Source organism: Bos javanicus, chromosome 15 (genome assembly GCF_032452875.1).
Source record: "Bos javanicus breed banteng chromosome 15, ARS-OSU_banteng_1.0, whole genome shotgun sequence".
Lineage (NCBI taxonomy): Eukaryota > Metazoa > Chordata > Mammalia > Artiodactyla > Bovidae > Bos > Bos javanicus.
In genome coordinates this window covers 51,753,714-51,776,359 of record NC_083882.1, presented here as the reverse complement: position 1 = coordinate 51,776,359, position 22,646 = coordinate 51,753,714, and the positions used below count along the sequence as shown (strand labels likewise).

Here is a 22,646-nt window from a genome sequence, read left to right as displayed (position 1 = left end):
GATTCTGTGCTTATGACTCACTGCTGAGCAGTAATATGGCATTAATTAAAATTGGAAAAGCAGTTTATAAGCAAACAGTACTGTCAGGAGCTATTGTATTACTGCCCGGCCAGGACAGACAGTATGTCAGTTCATCTTTGCAATTTAGTCAACACTTCCTTAAACCTGAGTAGAATCCACATCTACAAACATTCTCATTTATTCAACAAATATAGTCAATGTCTGCTATTGCCAAGCACTGGGTAAGGCAGAGGAATGCAGAGATGAGAAAGACAGTTCCTGCATTCAAAAAATTAGAACATTCCTCTTCATCTTTTCTTATTCTCTCTCCAACCTTCCCTTATTGACCAGCATGTGTACGTGCTCATCGTGCCTGATTATTTGTGACCCATGGACCCGCCAGGCTCCTCTATCCATGGACTCTTCCAGGCAAGAATACTGGAGTGGGTTGCCATTTCCTGCTCCAGGGGATCTTCCAGACCCAGGGATCAAACCCATATCTCTTGCATCTTCCACATCTCCCTCACGGGCAGGCAGATTCTCTACCATTGTACTGCCTGGGAAGCTCTTTATTGACCAGAGGACACTTTAAATTCCTTCTGGAAGTAGATGAGTTATTAAGTAAAAGGTTAATTTCAAAAAGAAAGAGTGAGCTGGGGGAGGTGGGGCGGTGGGAGGTTTGTAATGGGAAATCAAATGGGAAAAACTGTAGACATGTAGACAGGGTGTCTGCCGGAGTATGAGACTCTGACTGCACAGAAAGTCAAAGGTTACAGTATTGGAGGTTATATGTAGGCCTTTTTGTCTACAACTTTCCTATCACCATTTTTTCTACTCTTATCCTAAGATTATGAGCACAGATTATTAATAATAATTACACCTTCATTCGGTCATTCTCTACCATTTACCGAGTACCCAACAGGAATTACAGGACTCACAAAGCAAAGTAAAATACTTTCAAAGCTGCAGGAGACCTCTAGAAGTCATGTGGTCCAAACCTATCATTTCAAAGATGAAGAATTAAGGTGTGGAATCTCTCATAAGCTCTTATCTTCAAACATTTATTGAGTCATACTCTATGCCAGGCACCAAGGATATAAGGATGGATAGGAAAACAGCAACTGACTTTATTTTCTTGGGCTTCAAAATCACTGCAGATGGTGACTGCAGCCATGAAATCAAAAGATGCTTGCTCTTTGGAAGAAAAGCTATGACAAAGCTAGACAGTATACTAAAAAGCAGAGACATCACTTTGCCAACAAAGGTCCATATAGTCAAAACTATGGTTTTTCCAGTAGTCATGTATGGATGTGAAAGTCGGACCATTAAGAAGGCTGGGCACCAAAGAATTGACGCTTTTGAACTGTGGTGCTGGAGAAGACTCTTGAGAGTCTCTTGTACGGCCAGAAGATCAAACCAGTCAATCCTAAAGGAAATCAACTCTGAATATACACTGCAAGGACTGATGCTGAAGTTCCAAATACTTTAGCCACCTGATGCCAAGAGCCGACTCATTGGAAAAGGCTCTAATGCTGAGAAAGATTGAAGGCAAGAGGAGAAGCAGACAACAGAAGAGGAGATGGTTGGATGGCATCACCAACTCAACGGAGATGAGTCTGAGCAAACTCCAGGAGATGGTGAAGAACGGGGGAAGCCTGGAGTGCCACAGACCATGGAATTGCAGAGTCAGACACAACTGAGCAACAAAAAGCACTTTCAAAGAGAACTCAGTCTCAAAGAGTGTGATTCCGAGTCAAATCACCTCTGTAAATGAAGTCCCACCCTTACACAGTAGAAATATCTAGCATAGGACAGCATGGGAAGTTATAGTACTCATACTGCCCACAGTGGTTAAGAGCACAGATGCTGGAGTCATCTTGGATTTGAACCCTACCTGTCACCTACCATCTGTCCAAATTAGGCAAGTTACTTAAATCTCTGTGCCTCAGTTTCCACATCTGTAGAATGGATGTAGCCATAATAATATCTATCTTGTAAAGTTGTGGTATGAAATTAGATAATGCATAGAAAACACTTGGCACAGGAACTGGCACATAGTAAGTACTGTATCATTTTGCCTTCAGCACTCTCCCGCTGAGCCCTGGCCTTAGAATCCTTCTGAACACAGTCTTCTAAGCATCTATTATCATCTGGCTGTCTCTGAGATAAAACAAAATCTGCTATTCCTAATCTAAAACCTAGGTCTATCATTTATAACTAGTTTTTTTTTTTTTGCACACTACATTATGCTACTACTCATTTTAAAATGATTAGTCTTTAAAAAGTCTTTAAAAAAAATCTGAAGATACATGGTCAGATAGCCAAGATTAAACTTCAGTCACACATGCCTCAATCCTTCAACAAGCTCTTGATTTTCCCTAGAGAAGAAAATCCCTGGAAACAAGGAGCATTTATCAAATGTCTACAGGGAGAAACCCATGGGAGGGAACACAAAAAACAAAACAAACAGTCCAAGATTGCTACTTTGAAAAAGCAACAGATGGGAATATCTACAGTCTGCCTGAGAAAAGAAGATATGATACAGATTGCCACTTCCTCCTTGATGTACCTATGGCACCTACTCCACTGACACAGCACCTGTGACACAAATTTGTACTTATCACTCTCTACCCAGGCTAGTCTGTGACCTCCTTGAAGGCAGTTATCACACATTATCCATCATGATATGATCAAGCATAGCACACTACCTGGAACAATTAAGTTTGATGAACTGATAAATGAATACAGAGAAAAACCATGAAAGACAAGGAAAGAGGGTATTAGTGTAGATCAGACTAGTTCTACAAGACAAGAGCGCCTTCGGCTTGGACCTTAAATACACATAAGATTTGGAAAGACACAGGGAGAAAGGGAAGGTACTCCAGGCAGACAGGACAGCACAAACAAAGGCCTGGTAGGAATCAGAAACATGGTTCACTGGATGTCAGAGCTTTAGCCACGATTTAGTTCAACAGTTCAATTCTCATAGGGATGCTATAAACATTCAATTTTTAAAAAAGCACATACTACTAAGGAGAGGAGTGTATTACCACTATTCAAAAATAATAATTGTTGAACACTGTTCGGTGCCTGCTTTATGCCAGGCCCCACACCGAGTGAAGGGACTGTGACCACGAGCAACACAGACCTGGACTCTGCTCTTGGGCAGCCAACAATCTAGTGGGGAAGACACAGACAGTTAAAATAATGCTTGGTAGATGTGGGCTAGAGGAAGTACAAGGAGGCTGAAGGAACATAAAATAGGGTCACCCAATCAGTGGACAGTAAGAGAAAGCTCCCTGGCTTTTAAAGTGTGGTTTGAGACACTCAACGGGTTCTGAGTCCCTTCAAAGACTACGAGTCTTCAAAGTGAGTTTTTTTTTTTTTAAATAAAGGGTTTCATGACTAAGGTTTAAAAACCACCAATCTAATCCAATCTTTTCTTTTAACAAGAATAAATCAGGGCCCAGAAGAGGTAAATGATGCACTAAAGGCAACAATAAGTTAGCTGTAGGCTGCTTTGAACTTGATCTGGAAGCTACTCACTGATCTACATGATATCATATCATTTTGGCAGATGGACAACTACTGGGAGCAGACACATCCACAATTCACAGGAACTATCCAGGCAGGCAGGCTGGCCCCAATAGGATGCTGAAGTGCTTTTTTAAGCTTAGGTCCCAAGCCAGGTCTCCATGCCAAGATGGTGCCTCCAATTCCTCTAATGGCTGGCCCACTACCCCTTCACGAAGGAACTCACAGGCTCCAGGAGTAAGTCAGCTTCCAGGCCTCCAAGCTGGTATCCATGCTTTATCCTCCCCAACACGCTCAAGCACCCTATGGTGTTCAGCAAGTGAAAGAACTTAGCCAGTCATCACAGCCTGTTTAATACCTAGCCTGAGCTGGCTAGACCCATAGCTTATCTCCCTAACTGCCACTGGGCTGGTCACTCCCCATGACCAGGGAGGGGCTCAGCAGAATCACATTATTGGTAAACTAAAGGATCTGTATAGAAAAACCAATATTCTTTTAGTTAACCCCCACTCTGAACCTCTCAGGAATGAAATGCTGCTTCACATATTTGTGATGGGTCCTTTGTAGATTAAGAAAGGGGTAGTTTACTTTGGTAAGATGAGTCTGGCTTGAGAATGGAACCTAGGTGCTCAGCATAGCACGGTGGTGTAAAACTTAGTTCTGCACAGCAGAGGCAGACTCTAGCTGGAATCTGCACTTCCCCATCATGAACTGTTAGAATCCTGGGAATGCCACTTAGCCTCTCTTGCCTCAGTCTCATTTACAAAATGCAGTAAACACCAACTAATTCACAAGGTTGCTGTTAATAATAAATGAGATAATGCAGGCTTTAAACGGGAGCTGGTTTATGATAAGGGCTCAATAAACAGTGGTCTTTTCTACTAGTAGCTCTTTTCCTAAGCCGTCTTTTCTATTCAGGAGAAGCAGTAAGTGAAACCTAAACTACCTTAACTACTATAGAAAGTAATAATGAAAAAGAAAAAAGGAAAGGAAAAGAATATGAATAAACTAATGGCTGCTATTCCAGATTACTTATGCTAAGGACATCTGATACTGGAAAACAGATCAGATATCCTAAAGAAATCAGAGCATGCAGTCTTTCCATAGAAGTGGCATCTTAGCTAGGTTATCCATTACTTTTTTATAATCTGAGCTTCACAGTAGTCTCTCTACCAAGTAGAAAGTGTTAAAAGAGAGGAACTCTGATACCACATGCTTCTTTGTAAACCTGACCTTTCATTTTTCAGCTTCAACCCATCTCCATCATAAAGACTTCAATGACTCTCAGCAGATTTGAGTGCTTGTCTCTAGCGCCCCACTGAATCCATTACACCCTTCCATTATAAAAAGTATCTAGTATTGCAGCGGGCCATTTGCATGTCTTTTCTCTACATTACAAATTGGTAAAGATCCTGTCTTACTCATCTTTGAATTCCCAGTGCGTAATACATGGAAGATTCCCATAATTACAAATTAAAGGATGGATTTCACCTTCTGTTTCACTAGTTAAGGATGCTAAAAAACAGCTGGGGAAGCATTAGTAGAAACTCACTCACAAACTAAGGTCAGCCAGACCATACCCCTGCCTCTCCCCCTCCTTATTTGAGCTCGAAGGGAAAACTGTTCCTGCTTCCCAGAGTTACTTTCTTAAACACACAAGGAAAAGGACAGAACCAGTCCACATAGAATTTCCAGACAGCAGATTATATTATTTCTTACTAAATGAAACAAGGAACAGAAGTTTCTGGGATAAATGCTAGTGCTTCATATAAAGTTGACTTCTAGGCATGACACTCTGGAAGTATAATTATGATACTAGAAGCACTTAGGTTTTTAAAACAATAAGGAAGATAAGCAAAAATCAAAAATAACCTAACTTCAAAACTTATGTTATTTTCTCCTTTGCCAAAACGTTTGCTCTTTATCTCAATGAACCCTGGTATATGTAACTGGTATCAGCTCCCCCCGACCCCACCCCGGTTCAAAGGATCATATTATACATGATTAACAAAGCATGTATAATAACCTAAACACATTATTTACTTTTACCAAGGCACTTTCAAATACATCTCACTGAACTACAGGCAACCATAATCACAGAAACTTAAAGCTGAAAGGGGCTTGGAAGTCATTTCCACAATTACCCCACTTCACCAACCAAGTGGTATCCAATCACTCCTAGTTTTTAGTGACTGAAAGATATGGGTCTAAAACAGTTGTTTAAAAATCTCTCCCTGCTCTGACTACTTGTCAGTTTCTCAGTCTCCTCTCCCCATCTTAATGTTCCCAATCAGGTAAACCAAAACCTCCAAGTCATCCCACCACCAAACAACAAGCTTTGCTTCTCAAGTCCACTTCTACTCCTTTTCTCTGGGCCCCATCCCCAATCCCCACCCAGCCAAGGCCTCTAAGAAGCTGATCCCTCAGAGATCCCACTGGTTCCATCCCTGACAATCAAACCCCTTTCTCCTATTTCTCCCTGCTGTCCATATGCTGTCATGGGCAAGACCACTGGCACCCCTAGCCACGAATGTACCTTTGGCCTCGGAATTTTTTCCCTTTCCTTTCTCACCTTCTCTCTCTGCTTCTCAGCGCTGTCCCTTCATTCCCTTCAAACTCAATGTCTCCTTCCTCCTAGTGATTTCCTTCAAGGACCACTGGTCACTGAATACACCCGTTGTTAAATGCCTGTTACGTAGGTAAAAGAGACATACACCCTCAACAGCTCACTCTCAAAAAACTCGTAAGTCTAACAGGAAAGAGGGAAAGGGTGAAAGAGAGAGAATCGCTGATTCTTTAAGACTCGACTCCTCGGAGAAGCCTTCCCTACCCCAAACTGAACTGGTCCCCTCTTCTCAGTGCCACCGTCTTACCTCCGATGAAAAGACTTCTTGTGCGTCTCCCACCACCATACCTTGGGTTCTTCTATGGGAAGGTCCTAGCACCTACCCCTGAGCTTCGCTCAAAGGTGATACTGAAACTTTTAAGTGAGTGAATGGATAAATTTCGCTATACAATCGTTCATTCACCCATTCGTTCTATCATTCGTTGACCAAAACTCTATCGAGCCCACATTACGTACAAAGTTCTAGAACTTAAAGCGCTCTAACATAAAAAATAACTCAAACCTGTAATACTGGTAGATAAACACTCTTTCCTGGTCCGCGTCCCCCGCCCCGACTCCAAACCCAGACAGTCCTTTCCTTTCCCTCAGTGAAAACCCAGCTTTCCCTCACAGAAGTCTACGCCCCTCTAACTCAAACCACCTGGCAGCCCATCAGTCCTCCCCAGGACCCTTAGCTAATAATCCTAAATCTTAACACCCCCACCCCTCTGGCTTCTCTCTCTGTCCCCCACCTCCACCCTTGAGGTTGCTGCAAATCTTCTACCCCATGACTGCCTCCGAGTCCCCGAGTCCCGGGTACCTCAGATTTCCCTCTCCGCGCACCAGCTCCCCAGTTGGCTCCTTCCCTCTAAGGATCTCGTCTCTCCTAGGACCCCTACTCCCGATACCTCCCCTCCCTTCCCTTCAGTTTCAGGTTGAGTCTTTCTTCTCCTCAACTCTCAACTCTTCTCACCTCATCCAGCTCCCGTTCCCCGGCAGCACCGGCTCCAACCTCCACCTCCACCACTGCCGCCATCTTCACGGCTCTCCCCCTCCCCGCAGGCCCCGCGCGAGCCAGCTGCTTCCGCCGCTCAACTGCTTTTAGCCAATCGGCTGTACAAGCTTCGGCAGAGGGGGCGGGGCACCAAGACAGGCGGAGACCCGAAGGCAACTAAGAGACCGTCTGCCTGCTACCCACTTAAAGGTTAAGGAGGGGTGGGTTCCGTGTACTTGTAAACTTCGGCGGCGGAGGAGGGATCTTGGGAAATGAGAAATTAGCCTTGTATTATTTTCATACAAATATGTCACCAATTTTCCCCTGTGTAGAACCAAAGAGAAGGGCACCTAAGCTGTCTACTTTGCGACGCTCCCTCAATGAGCAACTCGAGGGAAGCGTGGAGACTACGGACTACATTTCCCAGAATGCATAGAAACTGACCCGGAAGTTTAAAGTCCGCTCTCTCAGGGAGATTTGCAATGCGTGAACTATACATAAACCACCCGAATGTATTTTTCTGTCTATAGCACGTGTCTTCTTACCTTGGTGGGAGTCATTTTCCGGAAACAGCGGCTTCTTGAGGCCCCAGAACCTGTTCCTGGGCTTCGGGAGGCGGAAGAGTGGTGCTTCGGGTCAGAAGTCGGAGGTTAGAGAGCCAATTTGGCGGGAGAATTTTTTTTTTTTTTTTTGGTCCAAGATCTAAGGCAGCGGTGGCACTTCGAGGTCCATTATCCCGGGTGAGGGTCATTCGGGTTTTCGATGGGGAGGAGAATGGACAAAAGGGAGGAAGGGTGGCCATAAAGGAAGTGGACAGAATAGCGCATTCCGAGAAGCGGTGAAAGTAGCGGCTTAGACTCAGGAATCTGAGAGCTGAAGAGTCTTGCGGGACTTAAACCGCCCCCAAACTGCTTCTTAGGCTCTCACGCCTCCGGATCCACTTCACACATCTTCGTATTCTTTACTGTGCCCACACACTGCGTCCGCAGCTTCTACCCTTACTCCCGTCCTGCACATCTTACTCACTATGCTGCACCCCAGCTTACAGTTTTCCTATCTCATTTCCAGCACCCTGTTTTTTTTGTACATTGTACATCTGAACCCTACACCTCGCAACCCTGTGGTCCCTGCTTACACTTCACCCTGCCCCCCGGAGGTCCCGGCTGAATCCACAGCATAGATAGGGCTAGGATGTCTTGTGGGCTCATTTTATTAGATTGACCGTCAACTTCATTTGGGACCATCTACATTTATTTAAAATGGGAATTATATTTATTATGTGAAACTGGGTACAAAGAATATTATAAACACCGTATACTCACCACCCCCAATTGACGATTGACATCATAATCTATTTGCATACTCATTTTTTAAGAAAGATAATATGAAACAGAAATGGAATTTATCTGTGTCCTTTAGTATCAGATTCATTACCCTTTCATTCTCCCTAGAAGCAAGTCCTATAATTAGCTGTGTATTCTCCCAGTCTGTTGGAAAAAAAAAAAAAAAACAGTGTGTATTCAGTGGGCAGTACAAGTACTGTTTCATTTCATTTTGTAAAGAAACTAAATGCTATTTTTCTATATATAGTTATTTTTTTATAACTTATTCTTTCACTCTATTTTGGGGGGAGGCAGTCTATCCATGTTTGCATATATTTACATCTAATTTATTCCTTTTAACTGTTACATAGTATTCCATATGATACAGAACATTTCATTCATCCATTCCTCAACTAGTGGACATTAGAGTTTTATGCTTTTTACTATTAGAAACATTACATGTATCTTTTTATGCACAGGAGCTAGAGCTGCACTGTTTAAGTAAACCAGGACACGTGGCTATTCTTGAAATGTAGCTAGTCAGAATTAAGATGTGCTGGAAGTGTTTATGAGAGAGCCCATTTCCCCATATTATTGCTACTCCTTCATATTGTAGACTTTTCTATTTTTTCCAGTCTTAGAGGAACAGGTATTTGCACTTTCCTTATTATCAGTGAGGCTGAGCACTTTTTTATATGGGGTATTAGTCATTCAGATTTTATCTTATGTGAACTGTGTGCTTATATTGTCTCCCCAGTTTTATATTGGACTGCTTGCCCTTTTCTTGCTGATTTGTAGTATTTAAAATTTAAAAACAATAGCAGTTTGTGGCCCATTATTGGTTGATGAGTTTGTTGTGTTTGCCAGAAACTTCTGCGCAATTCTGATTGAATTATATTGACCTAAGAAGTACTCTTTTCAATGGCTATTTATTTATGCCTACTGTGTCCCAGCATCTCTCTGAAGTGTGGGAGATGATGAGCATGACAAATATCCATATCCTCAAAGAGCTCACTGCTCAGTGTGGGTACACACAGGATAAATAAGCTGGTGCCAAAAAACAAGAACAACAGCATATGCAAGGGCAGTGAAGTCAGAAAGCACTTAATCCTGTGAGAACAAGCAATTTGATAGATAGTGATCTTCATAAAAAATACTGTATATGTCTTATTCACCACTCTGTAACCTAGTCCAATGTCTGGTACCTGCTAGACACCCCCCTCCTCAAAATATTAGCTAAATAAAATATCTAAGATTGACAGCTTCAGGGTCCCCAAGCCTGGAGTGTAGTGTTGAGACTGGTTCAGTCAGATGTGTATGTTAGTTATGAGAGATGGTGGAGTTTTTCCATCTAATCACAGGTGTATACTAGGAGTTTCTCCAAAACAGAGACCCTATCTATGTTATTTATTTTTCTGTCTCCAGTATCTAGCAGAGAGTAAGAAAAATTGTTGAATGTTCAGTGAGTTCCTAGAATGAGAGTAATCAGCTTTAGTTAATCTAAAGGCCTGGGAGGTGACTCGGGACTCACCCTGACCTCTTCTTTCTTTGAAGCCTTGGTACCATCTTGAATGTAACCTGTGACCTTTAGAATGGTATTCATTAGACTTTGGTTACTGCTGTCACAGCAGCTACCTCACTCAGAGCATTCCATGACGGCTGACCATTTGGAGCCTAATTTTTATGGTCATTCATTCAGCGGACACTGGTTAATCTGAAACTATGTTTCTCCCTCTTAATGAGGATACAGAAATAAATCAAACATGAAGCCTGTCTTCCAAGAGCTTACAGTTGGTCAAGGGACAAAAGACATATGCAGATCATTGTAATATAGAATTGAGAGGAGGGAGCTATCACTTTGAGTGCTGAGCAGAGTGGAGGTGACATTTGGCCATCAAATATGCATTAGATTTGTCAGCTAAAGAAGGAAAGAGCATTCCAAGCAGAGACAATGGCATGAACAAAGTCTCAGAGGTGGGAAAAGGTTTTTTGGTGGGAAGGACACAAGACCATTATGACATGAATATATCGAGGTCATGGACTCATTTCAGGGACCAAGTGAGTGAAGAAACGTGAGTGAAAGGGCAGGTAAATATTTGAAGAGAGATCCCATCTAAAGACATTCCGACAACTTTAAAACAACTCTCTCTGCCCAAGGAATTGTTGAAGCTAGGTGATGCACTAGAGTTCATTATACTAATATATGTGTGTGTGTGTGTGTGTGTTCGCATATATTTAAATTTTTCCATAAAAAGTTTAGCAAAAGACAAAATACAAATTCCCACATGAACTTTTAAGATTAAATAAATAAAGTAATTACGGTAAAACATCCTCTGCTGAAAGGAATAGTAGGAGATAAACCAGGAAATGGACAGATCTATGTTGTAGATGCTTTGAGGGGTCAAACTGAATTAAAATTTATTTAGTCCTACCATATAGCAAGGGATTTGTGTATGTCAGCAAGCCCTTGAAGATCTCTAGTAGAGAAGTAACTTAATCTAAGAGGATTCGTTTTATGGGAAGGAAAAAAACAAGAATCTTGTATCCCTTATTTAGTTGAATGTTTGTTGCACCTCTTTACTATGTGCTAGGTAGAATCTAGGGTTGTAACGATGGATAATTTCAGGCATAGTTCATGCCTTGAGGGTTCACCTTCATATAAATCCAGCATCTACATGTTTATATATATATATATATAAAATATATATATATAGTATAATAATTCTATTTATAATATATATATGTTGGTACTTGCTGCTCTATTGCATTCCAGTTGTTTTACTTTTGTTGGAATTTCATCAGCGACTCTAGATCTGCTCCCACCACCCCACCAACCCCATCATGGTCATCAGAAATAGTGACTGATGTACTGATGTAAATAACTCCTGTTACCAGAAAAACATTCAAGGCTTGTTTACTTGCCTTTTGTTCTCTTCTTCAGTAGTAACATGATGATTCCTTCTCTTCTGGAAGCGGATGGGACCAAAATATAGGCACCAAAGTGGTGACAGAAGAAATCTCAGGAGAAAGCATTTTGCCTTGTGCTTGGGACAGCTGCTGGGCCCACCATGGCTCCAGTGAGAATTAGCCACGTGGTGTCATTCTCCTCTCAGGTATGTTAATTAGCAGGCATGGTTTTTTCTTGGTGACTGAAAAGAGTGAAAGAAAAAAAGGAGACAGCTCCACTTTCAGAAAACTCCCAATTCAAAAGAAGAGCCATTGTCCCTTCTTTAGGAGTTCAGAGTCAAAGGCAGGAAATGCAGCTCTTGCCTTCAGGTTGCTCTCAGAGCAATGCAGGATACCTGAAAGCGGGTCTCAAAGGTAAAGAAGGAAGCAACCTCAGGATTCCACCCTTCTCTGGAGGCAGCTGGCAACGCTATAGGCCCAGAGTCCCTACCAGGGTCCCCAGAAGGGCAATTTAGGCACACTGTCGTTGAGATCAGGCTAGGGCACTCAAGGTCATCCCTGACCTGTAAGGATAACACCGCTGCCATCAAAGGGGATCTCAGCATCCCTCCTGTGAATCCACTTCCAGGAAATCACAGTTATCCCAGTTAGTGCTAGATGCTGGGCCCTGTCCTCCGCTGTCATCTCTCTATCCATTTCCTACTCCTCCCCACACTTCCCTTTCTGTTACTCTAGTCCTTCTCAAGAGGTGCCATAGGTGTTTTGTGTAGAAGTCTTCGTTTTTATAGCGATATCCTATGCCTTGTAAGATGTTTAGTATCCATGGCCTCCAGACCCTAGTGACAACAATGCTTCCTAGTCACTATGACAGTCAAAAATATCCCCACGTTTCAGAAAGCCCCTTAGAGAATCTTTAAGAACTACTGTGTCAACTCCAAAGTGAAATAAAATAAAAATTACCAATATCTTTCTTACCTACATGGTCAGCCTAAATGGTTTTCTTCATGGACTCAGCCTTATGAAATGCTAGAGGATATTAGCTCTCTTCTAATATTGTGAATTTCAAGCTGTACTCCTAGAAACCCCCTTCTGGAAGTTGAAGGGAAGCGCCAGAAGTATGTCTCCGGGCTCCTCAACCAGTGCTTTAACCATAGCTCTACTTTTATTTTTGAAAAATTTTTAAATTATTTGATAATGATAAGTAATATTGATAATTAGTATCAAAATATTTTTGAAAATATTTATTATTGAAAAAATAAATAATCTTTAGTGTAAAATTTCAGTTAAAAGGAAGGGTTTTATTGCTAAAACAAAAAAATAAGATTGAAAACCATGAATCTAGTCTCCCCCTCCTTAACTTAGAAAGAAATTTAGACCTAGGGAGAAAAAGTAGTTTGCTCAAGGCCTTTCCACCAAAAAACACCTGACTTGGGTCAGAACTGAGAATTTTTATCTCAGTTTTAATATTGTTGTCTTTGAACAAATTACTTTATCTCTAACCATCAGTTGTAAACTTAGAGTAAAAATCTTTGTGTTTTTTATCTCATAGGATTACTTTGAAGATACATGTCTGTGAAAGCACCTTATAAATGATATGAAACAGTCATCCCTCCATATGGATGGGTTCCACATCCCCAGATTCAGCCAACCACAGGTCAAAAATATGCAGGGGAAAAAATATTCCAGAAAGTTCCAGAAAGCAAAACATGAATTTGCCACATATTGGCAACTATTTACATAGTGTTCATATTGTATTTATAACTATTTACATAGCATTTACATTGTATTAGGTATTATAAGTAATCTAGAGATGAGTAAAGTACACGGAAAGATACACATACATATCCATTTTATATAAGAGACTTGAGCATCCACTGATTTTTATGTACAGGGGAGTTCTGGAACCAATCCCCTGTGGATGCCTAGGAAAGACTGTAGTATTATGTGGTGGTTAAGAATTCTGAATTCAGACACCCAGAAGTTCCAACTTTGGTTGGTTATTTGGTCTTGTGGACTTGGGTAAGTTTCTGAACTTAAGCATCTGTTTGTTCATCTTTTAACTAAGAAGCAATGATAGTAACCACCTAAAGTTGTTATGAGGAGGATTAAATTAAGTAATGGAAACCAAAGAAGAGATAAGCCATATCTGTAAATCCCTTGGTACATGAGAGATGGACTCCTGTCTAAAGTCTTTTCCATTAGGATCCTGGAAAGGTTTAAGAGTATAGAGATCCCTCATTCATGGACATCCTTTTTTCCCTTGATGAGGTTCCTCATTTTCTCCTCCTCTCTCTGACTTAGGATCCCAAATATCCAGTGGAGAATTTGCTGAACCCAGACAGTCAGAGGGGACCTTGGCTCAGCTGTCCTCAGGACAAGAGCGGGCAGCTGAAAGTGGAGCTGCAGCTGGAGAGGGCAGTGCCCATTGGCTACATTGATGTGGGTGAGTGAGTTCTCCAAGGCCTGGGAACCTCCGTGGGGAGCACAGGAATACCATTCCCTCCCAGGGCTGCAGCAGTGTGTTTGAATGCAGTCTCGCTGAACAGCCTTCCTGGCGCAAGCCCTACCTGGCGTGAAGGGGATATGTGGCCCTTGCCCCTGGGGAAGGCATTTGATATTGCTGAACCCTGTGAATACCATTCCCTTAGTTACACAGCATACCTGCCTTGCTTTGATCTGAGTGGTCTCAGTGAAGCCTTAGGACATTAACAAACTTAAGTGCCAACAGATAGAACTTGTATATGCCTCTAAATATTAGTGGTATATAGCGGTGGTCCAGTGGTGAAGGCTGTACTTCCACTGCAAGGAGCTTTGATCCCTGGTTGGGGAACTAAGATCCTATAAGCCACACAGCACGGCCAGGAAAAAGGTAAAATTTAATTTAAAATTTTAAAAAATGTATATATATATATATAGAGGGACTTCCCTGACGTTCCAGTAGTTAAGACTCTGCGCTTTGTACTTCCACTGCAGGAGGTGTGGGTTTGATCCCTGGTAGGGGAACTAAAATCCCATGTGCTATGCAGTGCCGTCAGAAGATTAAAAGCGGAAAACTGAAAATGCAATTAAAAATAAATATCAGTGGCAGGAGGATTGTTGGGGATAAAGTGTGCAGGTTCATGCAGGAAGGCTCCACAGGAGTTTTGGGTTAAGGAGGCTGGCCTTAGAATTCTCTAGAAATAGAGAATTGACAAAGACTGTCTGTCTCAGCTCTGTCAGGACAGAGAGACGTCAGGCTCCCTAGCAAGGATTTCAGAGAGAGACAGAGTTTAGCACTGCCCACCAGAGCCAGAGGACAGGGAAACTGTGAGTGTCTTGGGTCAAGAAAAGTTTCTGGCTGGGAGGAACACGGTGAGCCTTCATTTAGCGGCTGAGGTCCCATCCCACTTCAGTTACTGGCTCACTGTGTTGCTCGACCTCTCTGGGCCTCCCCTGAGCTCTAGAATGGAGGAATGTCCTCTGCCCACCGATCCCCTTGTGGGCAGTCAAGGGAGCCCGTCATCCCACCTTCACTTTCTCGCAACCTTCTGTCCCCAGGTAACTGTGGTTGTGCTTTCCTGCAAATTGACGTGGGTCGTTCCTCCTGGTCCCTGGACAGACCTTTCGTCACCCTGCTCCCTGCAACCATGCTGATGTCCCTGGCTGATTCAAAACAGGGAAAAAACCGCTCAGGGGTCCGCATGTTTAAAGATGGTAAGGAGAGGGAGTTCCCTGGTGGTCTGGTGGTTAAGACTCTGTGCTCCCAACGCAGGAAACCTAGGTTTGATTCCCTAGTCAGGGAACTAGATCCATGTTGTAACTAAAAGATTCCATGAGCCAAATAAATATTAAAAAAAAAAGATGGTGAGGAGGGCAAAAGCAGCAATGAGAGACTGAGAGAGACGCTGGACTCTAGAGGGCTGTGCCAGCTGGAAGGTGTGTATTGTGGACGGAGCCTAAGCAGGGGCTCACTTACAACTGTCGGGGGAATAGGGTAATGAGTGAACCACTGTGTGGTGTGTTTGTGTGTGAGTTCTCTGTGATGACAATACCTGATAGAGGTACTGATACCTCTATCATACCTGATACCTGATAGAGATACTTACGAGCTATGATTTATATTTACACATAACATGTGATTCAGTGAAGCCAGATATAGAACCCACACCTGTGATTAGAGTATTTGTATAAATGTGTATAGGGCTTCCCCGGTGGCTCAGTGGTAAAGAATCTGCCTGCCAAGCAGGAGATGTGGGTTGGATCCCTGGCTTGGGAAGATTCCCCTGGAGGAGGAAATGGCAACCCACTCTAGTATTCTTCTTGCCTTGGAAACCCCATGGACAGAGGAGCCTGGCAGGCTATAGTCCATGGGGTCACCAAAGAGTTGGACACGACTTAGTGACTAAACGACAACAACAAATACACGTGTGTGAGTGTAGGAAAAATATTCCTGTAAGTGCAGGAAGGCTGTGTGATGGTTGTGGTTTCCCGAGTCCTCTTCGCTGCACATCTCTGTGTTCACTGGGCACTGCACAAGAAATGCGTGTCTGATTCCTCGCCTCCAGGGACGTGCAGTCTAGGAAGGACTCATTCGTCTGTGTCTGAATTGGAGGCATTTGTAATGTTGTGAAGGAGAAGTGACCTGGGATACGAGGTGGGATACGAGATGAGGTATACTTAGATCTGGGAATGGAAGATGAGAAGGGTCGGGAGTACTGGCCTGTGAGCCAGTGAGCAAGCATGTAGAGCAGGTAGTGCCTTGAGGGAGATTGAGGTCTCATGGTCCAGGAAGGGTGGATGTAGCTCAGCTGATCCACTGGGCAAGTGGTCACCCCAGACTCCAACCCTCCGGATACCCCCTGTTAAAACGAGACAGCGGTAAGGTCTGTGGAGAGGTATGGACCGAGGATATAGTCATGCTGGGAACAGCGTGGCACCAGGACAGAGGAGCGACGGTGGGAAGGCAAGGCGCTGGGTCTGAGAGGGCCCTGACTGGCCTGCGTGGTGCTGCCTGATCCTGAGTACCCGAGCCTGGGAGAGGAAAGGCCTCCATTCTCCCTTAGGGTGGAATTCACTCTGTAGTCCCAGTCCTTTCTTTCCTCTCTGCAGTACTGACCTTCTCTCCCTTTCTCCCAACCACTCATCCATTTCATTTCTCCCTCATTTCCTTCTTGTTTTCTCCTTGAGCTGACTTCCTGGCCCCAGCCTCAAGTGAGTCATGGGATCGACTTCGCCTGAGCTGCTCCCAACCCTTCACACGTCATCAGCCCTTTGGCCTGGCCTTCTTGCGGGTGTGTTCTTCTCTGGACTCCTTAGACGACCCTGTGGAGGGTCCCTCGGTCCCTGTGAGCTCAGGGCTGAGCCAGGTATGTACCATGGGGGACTTAGCAGGTCCCAGCCTTTTCTGTTTCTAGTTAGGAAGCTGGTGCTTGATTTAGGAATGGATACACACACACACACACACACATTCAAATATGAATATAAGTTCTTCCGTGATGGTCCAGTGGTTAAGAATCTGCCTTCCAGTGCAGAGCATGCAGGTTTGATCCCTCATGGAGAACTAAGACCCCACATGCTACAGAGCAGCTAACCTTGTGCACTGCAGTGAAGACCCAGCACAACCAACAAGAAAAGAAATTAATTTAAAAAAAAACAGGGCATCCCACTGGCTCACTGGTAAAGAATCCACCTGCCAGTGCAGGAGACACAGGTCTGATCCCTGGTCTGGGAAGATTTCCACATGCCACAGGGCAACTAAGCCCATGCACAACAACTGCTGAGCCTCTAGAGCCTGGAAGCTGCAACGACCTACTGAGTCTACATATCATGACTACTGAAGCCCACACACCCTAAAGCCCATGCTCCGCAGCAAGGGAAGCCACTGCAACGAGAAGCCCACACACTGCAACTCAAGAGTAGCCCCTGCTCTCTGCAGCTAGAGAAAAACCCTCATAGCAATGAAGGCCCAGCACAGCCAAATAAATAATAAATAAGTAATTATTTAAGAAACCAAATACTAACATAAATAGGCTTGTGGCCCTTTCTCACAAATAGGCATGAACACCTTTCCTTCAGTCTCACACACACAGGAGCCAAGCGAGTGAGCCTTCGGTACAGTGTGCACAAAGCTGTGGACCATTTGTTCTATTGTTATTCAGTCGCTGAGTCATGTCTGACTCCTTGCGACCCCAGGGACCACAACACACCAGGCTTCCCTGTCCTTCACTATCTCCTGGAGCTTGCTCACACTCATGTCCATTCCGTTGGTGATGCCATCCGACCATCTTATTCTCTGTCGTTCCCTTCTCCCTCCTGCCCTCAATCTTTCCCAGCATCAGGATCTTTTCCAGTGAGTCGGCTCTTACCATCAGGTGGCCAAAGTATTGGAGCTTCAGCATCAGTCCTCCAATGAATATTCAGTGTCGATCTCCTTTAGAATGGACTTGTTGGATCTCCTTGCAGTCCAAGGGATTCTCAAGAGTCTTCTCCAACACCGCAATTCAAAAGCATCAATTCTTTGGTGCTCAGCCTTCTTAATGGTCCAACTCTCACATCCATACATGACTACTGGGAAAAGTTTTCTAGTTATTTTTTTCTTCTATGGCTGATCTGACTCCTCCTGGTTTCTTACCACTTATGTCTCCATTTATCTTTCCAAGTCAATACCCTCCACCATAATTGACTCACAAATATGAAGATGTAATCACACAAGGCTAGAGCCAGAGAGTTCTAGAGATTAAAAAAATACTTAGAGATCATCAAGCCACAACCCCATCATTTTATATCTCAGATAGGGAAATGTATATATTTTAATTCACAGAGCAGAGTAGGGACCGGAAGGAAGCCAGGTCTCCTGCCATTACATCACAGTGCTTCCTGTGCACACAGTACATTTTTTAGAAGCTTCATTTGGTAAAGCCAAAAGAATTTTGATTCCCAGGAGTGAAACTCACAGGTGTTGCTCCTGTTGAGGTTACTGGAAAAAAAAAAAAAAAAACAAGAGACCACACTTTGGGAAGAGAAGATGGAGTTGGAGCGGATAGAGTGGGAGAGGGGCTTTTGTCACACAGCCTTGGGAGAGGCCCAGAATGCAAGGTAAAGCCTGAGATTTACTCTTACCCTGTGGGAAGGGCTGAAAATGCAAAAAGATCAATGGAAGCAGTTCTCTGTGCTCTGCCAGGTGCCAGGATTGTCCCTGTGGGTTCCAGAACTCTGTGGCCTGGCTGTTCAATAAAGTGGGAGCTCTGGGAGATTAGGGACCTGTTTGTCTTGTTCCACCAGGCATTCCTGGCAGCTAGGATGGTGCCTAGAGCAAAGTAGACTTTATAGTATAAATGTTGATTATATAAATAACCTTTCAGAGGGGAGTGGTAGGTAGGGTCACCATAAAATTTATCATCCAATCTGAGATACTTCAAGAGCCAAAAAGAACGCTATTAGTAATTATACTTAAGACAACAGACATAAAGCAGGGTGTCCCGGGAAAACTAGGACATCTGGTGTCCTTAATGATAGGCTAAATGAATGCTTCCTAGAGTCTTTTCCATTCTGGTCAGATATCTAAATTACTCTGCACCTTTAGGGCCATGGTGGGATCAAGCAGGAGGCAGTCAGCAACTCGGAGTCATGTCAGACATTGAACAGCAAGAGCAGAATGACACACATTCCAGGCCCTTTCTGATACCCCAGGGAGAGGAGTCCGGAAATATTTCCATAAGAGAGGGCTCATGCTGCTGCTGCTAAGTCGCTTCAGTCGTGTCCAACTCTGCTCAACCCCATAGACAGCAGCCCACCAGGCTCCCCCATCCCTGGGATTCTCCAGGCAAGAACACTGGAGTGGGTTGCCATTTCCTTCTCCAAAGAATGAAAGTGAAAAGTAAAAGTGAAGTTGCTCAGTTGTGTCCGACTCTTCGCGACCCCATGGACTGCAGCCTACCAGGCTCCTCCGTCCATGGGATTTTCCAGGCGAGAGTACTGGAGTGGGGTGCCATTGCCTTCTCCGAAGAGAGGGCTCATACATGGAAACAAATGGATGGCACTCCGTTTTATAATTTAAGATGTCTCAAATGCCATAGACTTTTTTCTAATATGTCATTCTAATGGTATATTATTGTGAAAGCACTATATAAAGGCTTATTACTCCGTGAGGTAAGGTCTTGCATGATCTTTGATTTTCCAGTTAGGAAACAGAAGCACAGAGAAATGTAGTAGGTGTTCCAGGTCACTGCCAAACAAGTCCTGGACTGGATTGGAACCCAGGCCACTAGACTCCACTTAGCCTGTGCTTCGAAGCTCGGTTTGTGATAACATGCATGCGTGCTTAGTCACTGCAGTCCTGTCCAACTCTTTGCAACTCTATAGACTATAGCCTGCCAGGCTCCTCTGTCCATGGGATTCTTCAGGCAAGAATACTGGAGGGGGTTGCTGTGCCCTCCTCCAGGGGATCTTCCCGACCCAGGGATCGAACCCACGTCTCTTTATGTCTCCTGCATTGGCCCGGTGGGTGCTTTACCACTAGCGCCACCTGAAAAGCCTTCAATTCCTGATACTTAGTCTCATTTATATAGTTAAAATTAGAAACCCATCTCTACATACCCATCTAGTAACCCTTTCTATTAGTATTCATTCTAAAATGTATGAGACAAGATAAAAAAGAAAAGAAAAAAAACCTGGAATATTTTAAAAATAATGTTAAGTCCAAGATGAGATTGTAATGGTATATTAGAAAATTGTGAATGTGAATAAAAATGCTAGTTCTCAAACTTGTAGAATGAGGTCAAAGTCATACTTTACAAGAAAGACATATATATGTATAATTCCCTACAAGAAAGAAAGACATTTTACCTTTAAAAGAATTTGTGAGGGAATTCCCCACAAATGGTTAGAACGTGGAGCTTTCACTGCCAAGGGTCCATTTCAGTCCCTGGTTGGAGAACTAAGATTCCACATGCTATGCAGTGAGGCCAAAAATAATAATAAATAAAAGAATCTATGATAGAAGAAGGAGAGCTTAAAATTAAAGGAATTTTTTTTTCATTTAAGGGAAAAAAGGAAATTCGGAAAAAGATAAAAAGGAAAAAGCCACAGATGAATTGACACAGATAAATTGAATTTTGATAAATTAAGAATCTGTAGCATACCACATGAATAAAATCGATGTAGAAATTACCCATACTTGATTATTGCTTATAGACATTTCTGAATTTAGAAGCCAAAAGGTTTATACGATGCCTGTTGATAGTTCCAGTGTCTGATGCTAGAAAGAGACATGGGATATCTATATGCACATCTTTTCATAGATAGCTAGAAGTGGTGGCTAAAACTGGTAGGTTTTTAGTTGCAAGTGAGCAAAATTGTTCACAAAATAAATCCTACTGGAATTTAAACATTTAAAAGAGAAAAATGACTGAAATATCCCCAAATAGTTCAAAATAGAACTATTTTTAAATATAAAGAAATACCTATGTATGTATAATTTGTTTCCCTCACATGGGTATATAAAGATGAGTGATTTTTGTACCTACATGAATCAATTTTATATGTGTTCGATTTATGTATGTACAAATTTTAAAAAATATGTGTTGTTGTTCAGTCACTAAGTTGTGGTCTTAGTGACTCTTTGCGACCCCATGAACTGTAGCATGCCAGGCTTCGCTGTCCTTTATCAGCTCCTGGAGTTTGCTCAAACTCATGTCCACTGAGTTGTATATTTATGTATATGCATGTGTGCGTGCTCAGTTGCTTCAGTCATGTTGTGCTCTTTGAGGTCCTGTGGACTGTAGCCCTCCAGGCTCCTCTGTCCGTGGAGTACGTATATGCTGTACTGTGCTTAGTCGCTCAGTCATATCCAGCTCTTTGCGACTCCATGGACTGTAGCCCACCAGGCTCCTCTGTCCATGGCAATTCTCCACGCAAGAATACTAGAGTGGGTTGCCTGTCCTCCTCCAGGGGATCTTTCCAACCCAGGGATCGAACCTAGGTCTCCCGTATTGCAGGCAGATTCTTTACCAGCTGAGCTACCAGGGAAGCCCATGTATGTATACACATGTATACAAATTAGCATATAATATGAGTCCCATAGACCTGGTTTTCCCAATAGCTTGTGTTCTTTTATCTTGGAGTCTTTCAGAATCATAACAAAATCCTTAATACTAGGGATCTAACTATACAAAATCACCAAATCTCACATCTTAGAGCTGGGAAAAGTGTGTACATAGACAAGCCAAAGTGCCGTGTACAAGTTATAGCAAATACACTCCCTCACGGAAACCCTGAGTTTGGTAGTGTCCCTGGCGTTATGTGACAGTGCCCCCTGGTGGTGAATATATGTACTTCATATTTCTCCATTTTCTTCTCAGGGCTCTTCTGATGCTCAGGAGTCTGGTCCCAGCCCCTGGCTGGCTAATCCTTCCATCCGGAGGACATTCTTCCCGGATCCCCAAACGTACGTAACTGCCAGAGTGAGGTCTCTTGGCCACTTCTCAGTTCTTTCTCCTGGAGGAGACTACCAGGTCACTCACAGACACACAGGACCTGTCTGGGTTCTCTCAGTTACTTCCACACCCTAGGCCTCACCCAATATATATACCAAACCTGGCTTTCTTGGTTAGATGCTGCTGACCTGGGTGAGCAAAATGCAATCTCTGTTCTGAATGAAACCAAGTGCTCCCTGTTTCCCCACAGGACCACCAAGGAAATCTCAGAGCTCAGGAATTTCCTAAAGCAACTGCAGCCGGGGACTCTGGGGCGTTCAGCCTGCATGGTGCTTTCAGCTGCCCACAGGGCACCTCCAGCCCGTGTGGCAAACCCTAAAACCAACCATGCAGAACCAGGTCCCGCTCATCAGGACAGCACAGGTGAGGCCCCGTGACCTACCTTCAGCTCCTTACTTCCCAGCACCCTCCTTCCTCCCTAAATGCATCGTTGCTACACAAGGATGGCTCACAAACAGGACGTCAAATGGGAGAAAAGATGATGGTCAATGTCCTGTTCCCAGAAGAAAAATCAAATAGTGTATATAATTGAAAGAGCTCTGGCCCAGGAACTGAAAGTCCTTATCACTTTGGGCTTCAAATCTTTTCCCTTCAAAGTGAAGGAATTAAACCAAATAGTATTTAGGCCTCTTGCAGTTTTAATGTTCTGTGAGTAAGCAAGAGAGGACAATTAAGTCGAGGTGGCGGTATATGGAGCGTATTAGAGACACAAAGTAGGGGAGTAATGTGGTTTCATCACAGAGACAGAAAGGATTAAACATTTTGGAGTTCCTACTTTGCATCAGATACTTCTAGGCACTTTTACTAGCTAA

General features: G+C 43.4%; 2 protein-coding genes across 7 annotated transcripts in view; one reads left to right on the top strand and one right to left on the bottom strand.

Annotated features, from left to right (window-relative positions):
• Nucleotides 1-7,217, bottom strand: part of RNF121 (ring finger protein 121) — an 84,161-nt gene extending 76,944 nt beyond the window's left edge. Inside the window, exons 1-2 of one of the 3 annotated variants that reach the window (XM_061380704.1) lie at nt 7,113-7,198; nt 6,107-6,222 (exon numbers count right to left, since the gene is read on the bottom strand). Coding sequence is in view for 2 of the 3 variants with exons in the window: in XM_061380703.1 (XP_061236687.1) it covers nt 7,113-7,175 (63 nt within the window). In the remaining variant the exon portion in view is untranslated. Of the gene's footprint in view, nt 1-6,106; nt 6,223-7,112 lie in introns of all 3 variants that reach the window. The other 2 variants (XM_061380703.1, XM_061380705.1) reach the window with 2 other exon arrangements.
• A 25-nt stretch (nt 7,218-7,242) lies between these two features.
• Nucleotides 7,243-22,646, top strand: part of XNDC1N (XRCC1 N-terminal domain containing 1, N-terminal like) — a 38,443-nt gene continuing 23,039 nt past the window's right edge. Inside the window, exons 1-8 of one of the 4 annotated variants that reach the window (XM_061380699.1) lie at nt 7,255-7,343; nt 7,664-7,873; nt 11,397-11,568; nt 13,664-13,805; nt 14,900-15,055; nt 16,529-16,707; nt 21,700-21,785; nt 22,025-22,197. In XM_061380699.1, the coding sequence (XP_061236683.1) occupies nt 11,524-11,568; nt 13,664-13,805; nt 14,900-15,055; nt 16,529-16,707; nt 21,700-21,785; nt 22,025-22,197 (781 nt within the window). In that variant the 5' untranslated portion in view covers nt 7,255-7,343; nt 7,664-7,873; nt 11,397-11,523. Of the gene's footprint in view, nt 7,344-7,365; nt 7,874-11,396; nt 11,569-13,663; nt 13,806-14,899; nt 15,056-16,528; nt 16,708-21,699; nt 21,786-22,024; nt 22,198-22,646 lie in introns of those variants that run through there. The other 3 variants (XM_061380700.1, XM_061380701.1, XM_061380698.1) reach the window with 3 other exon arrangements.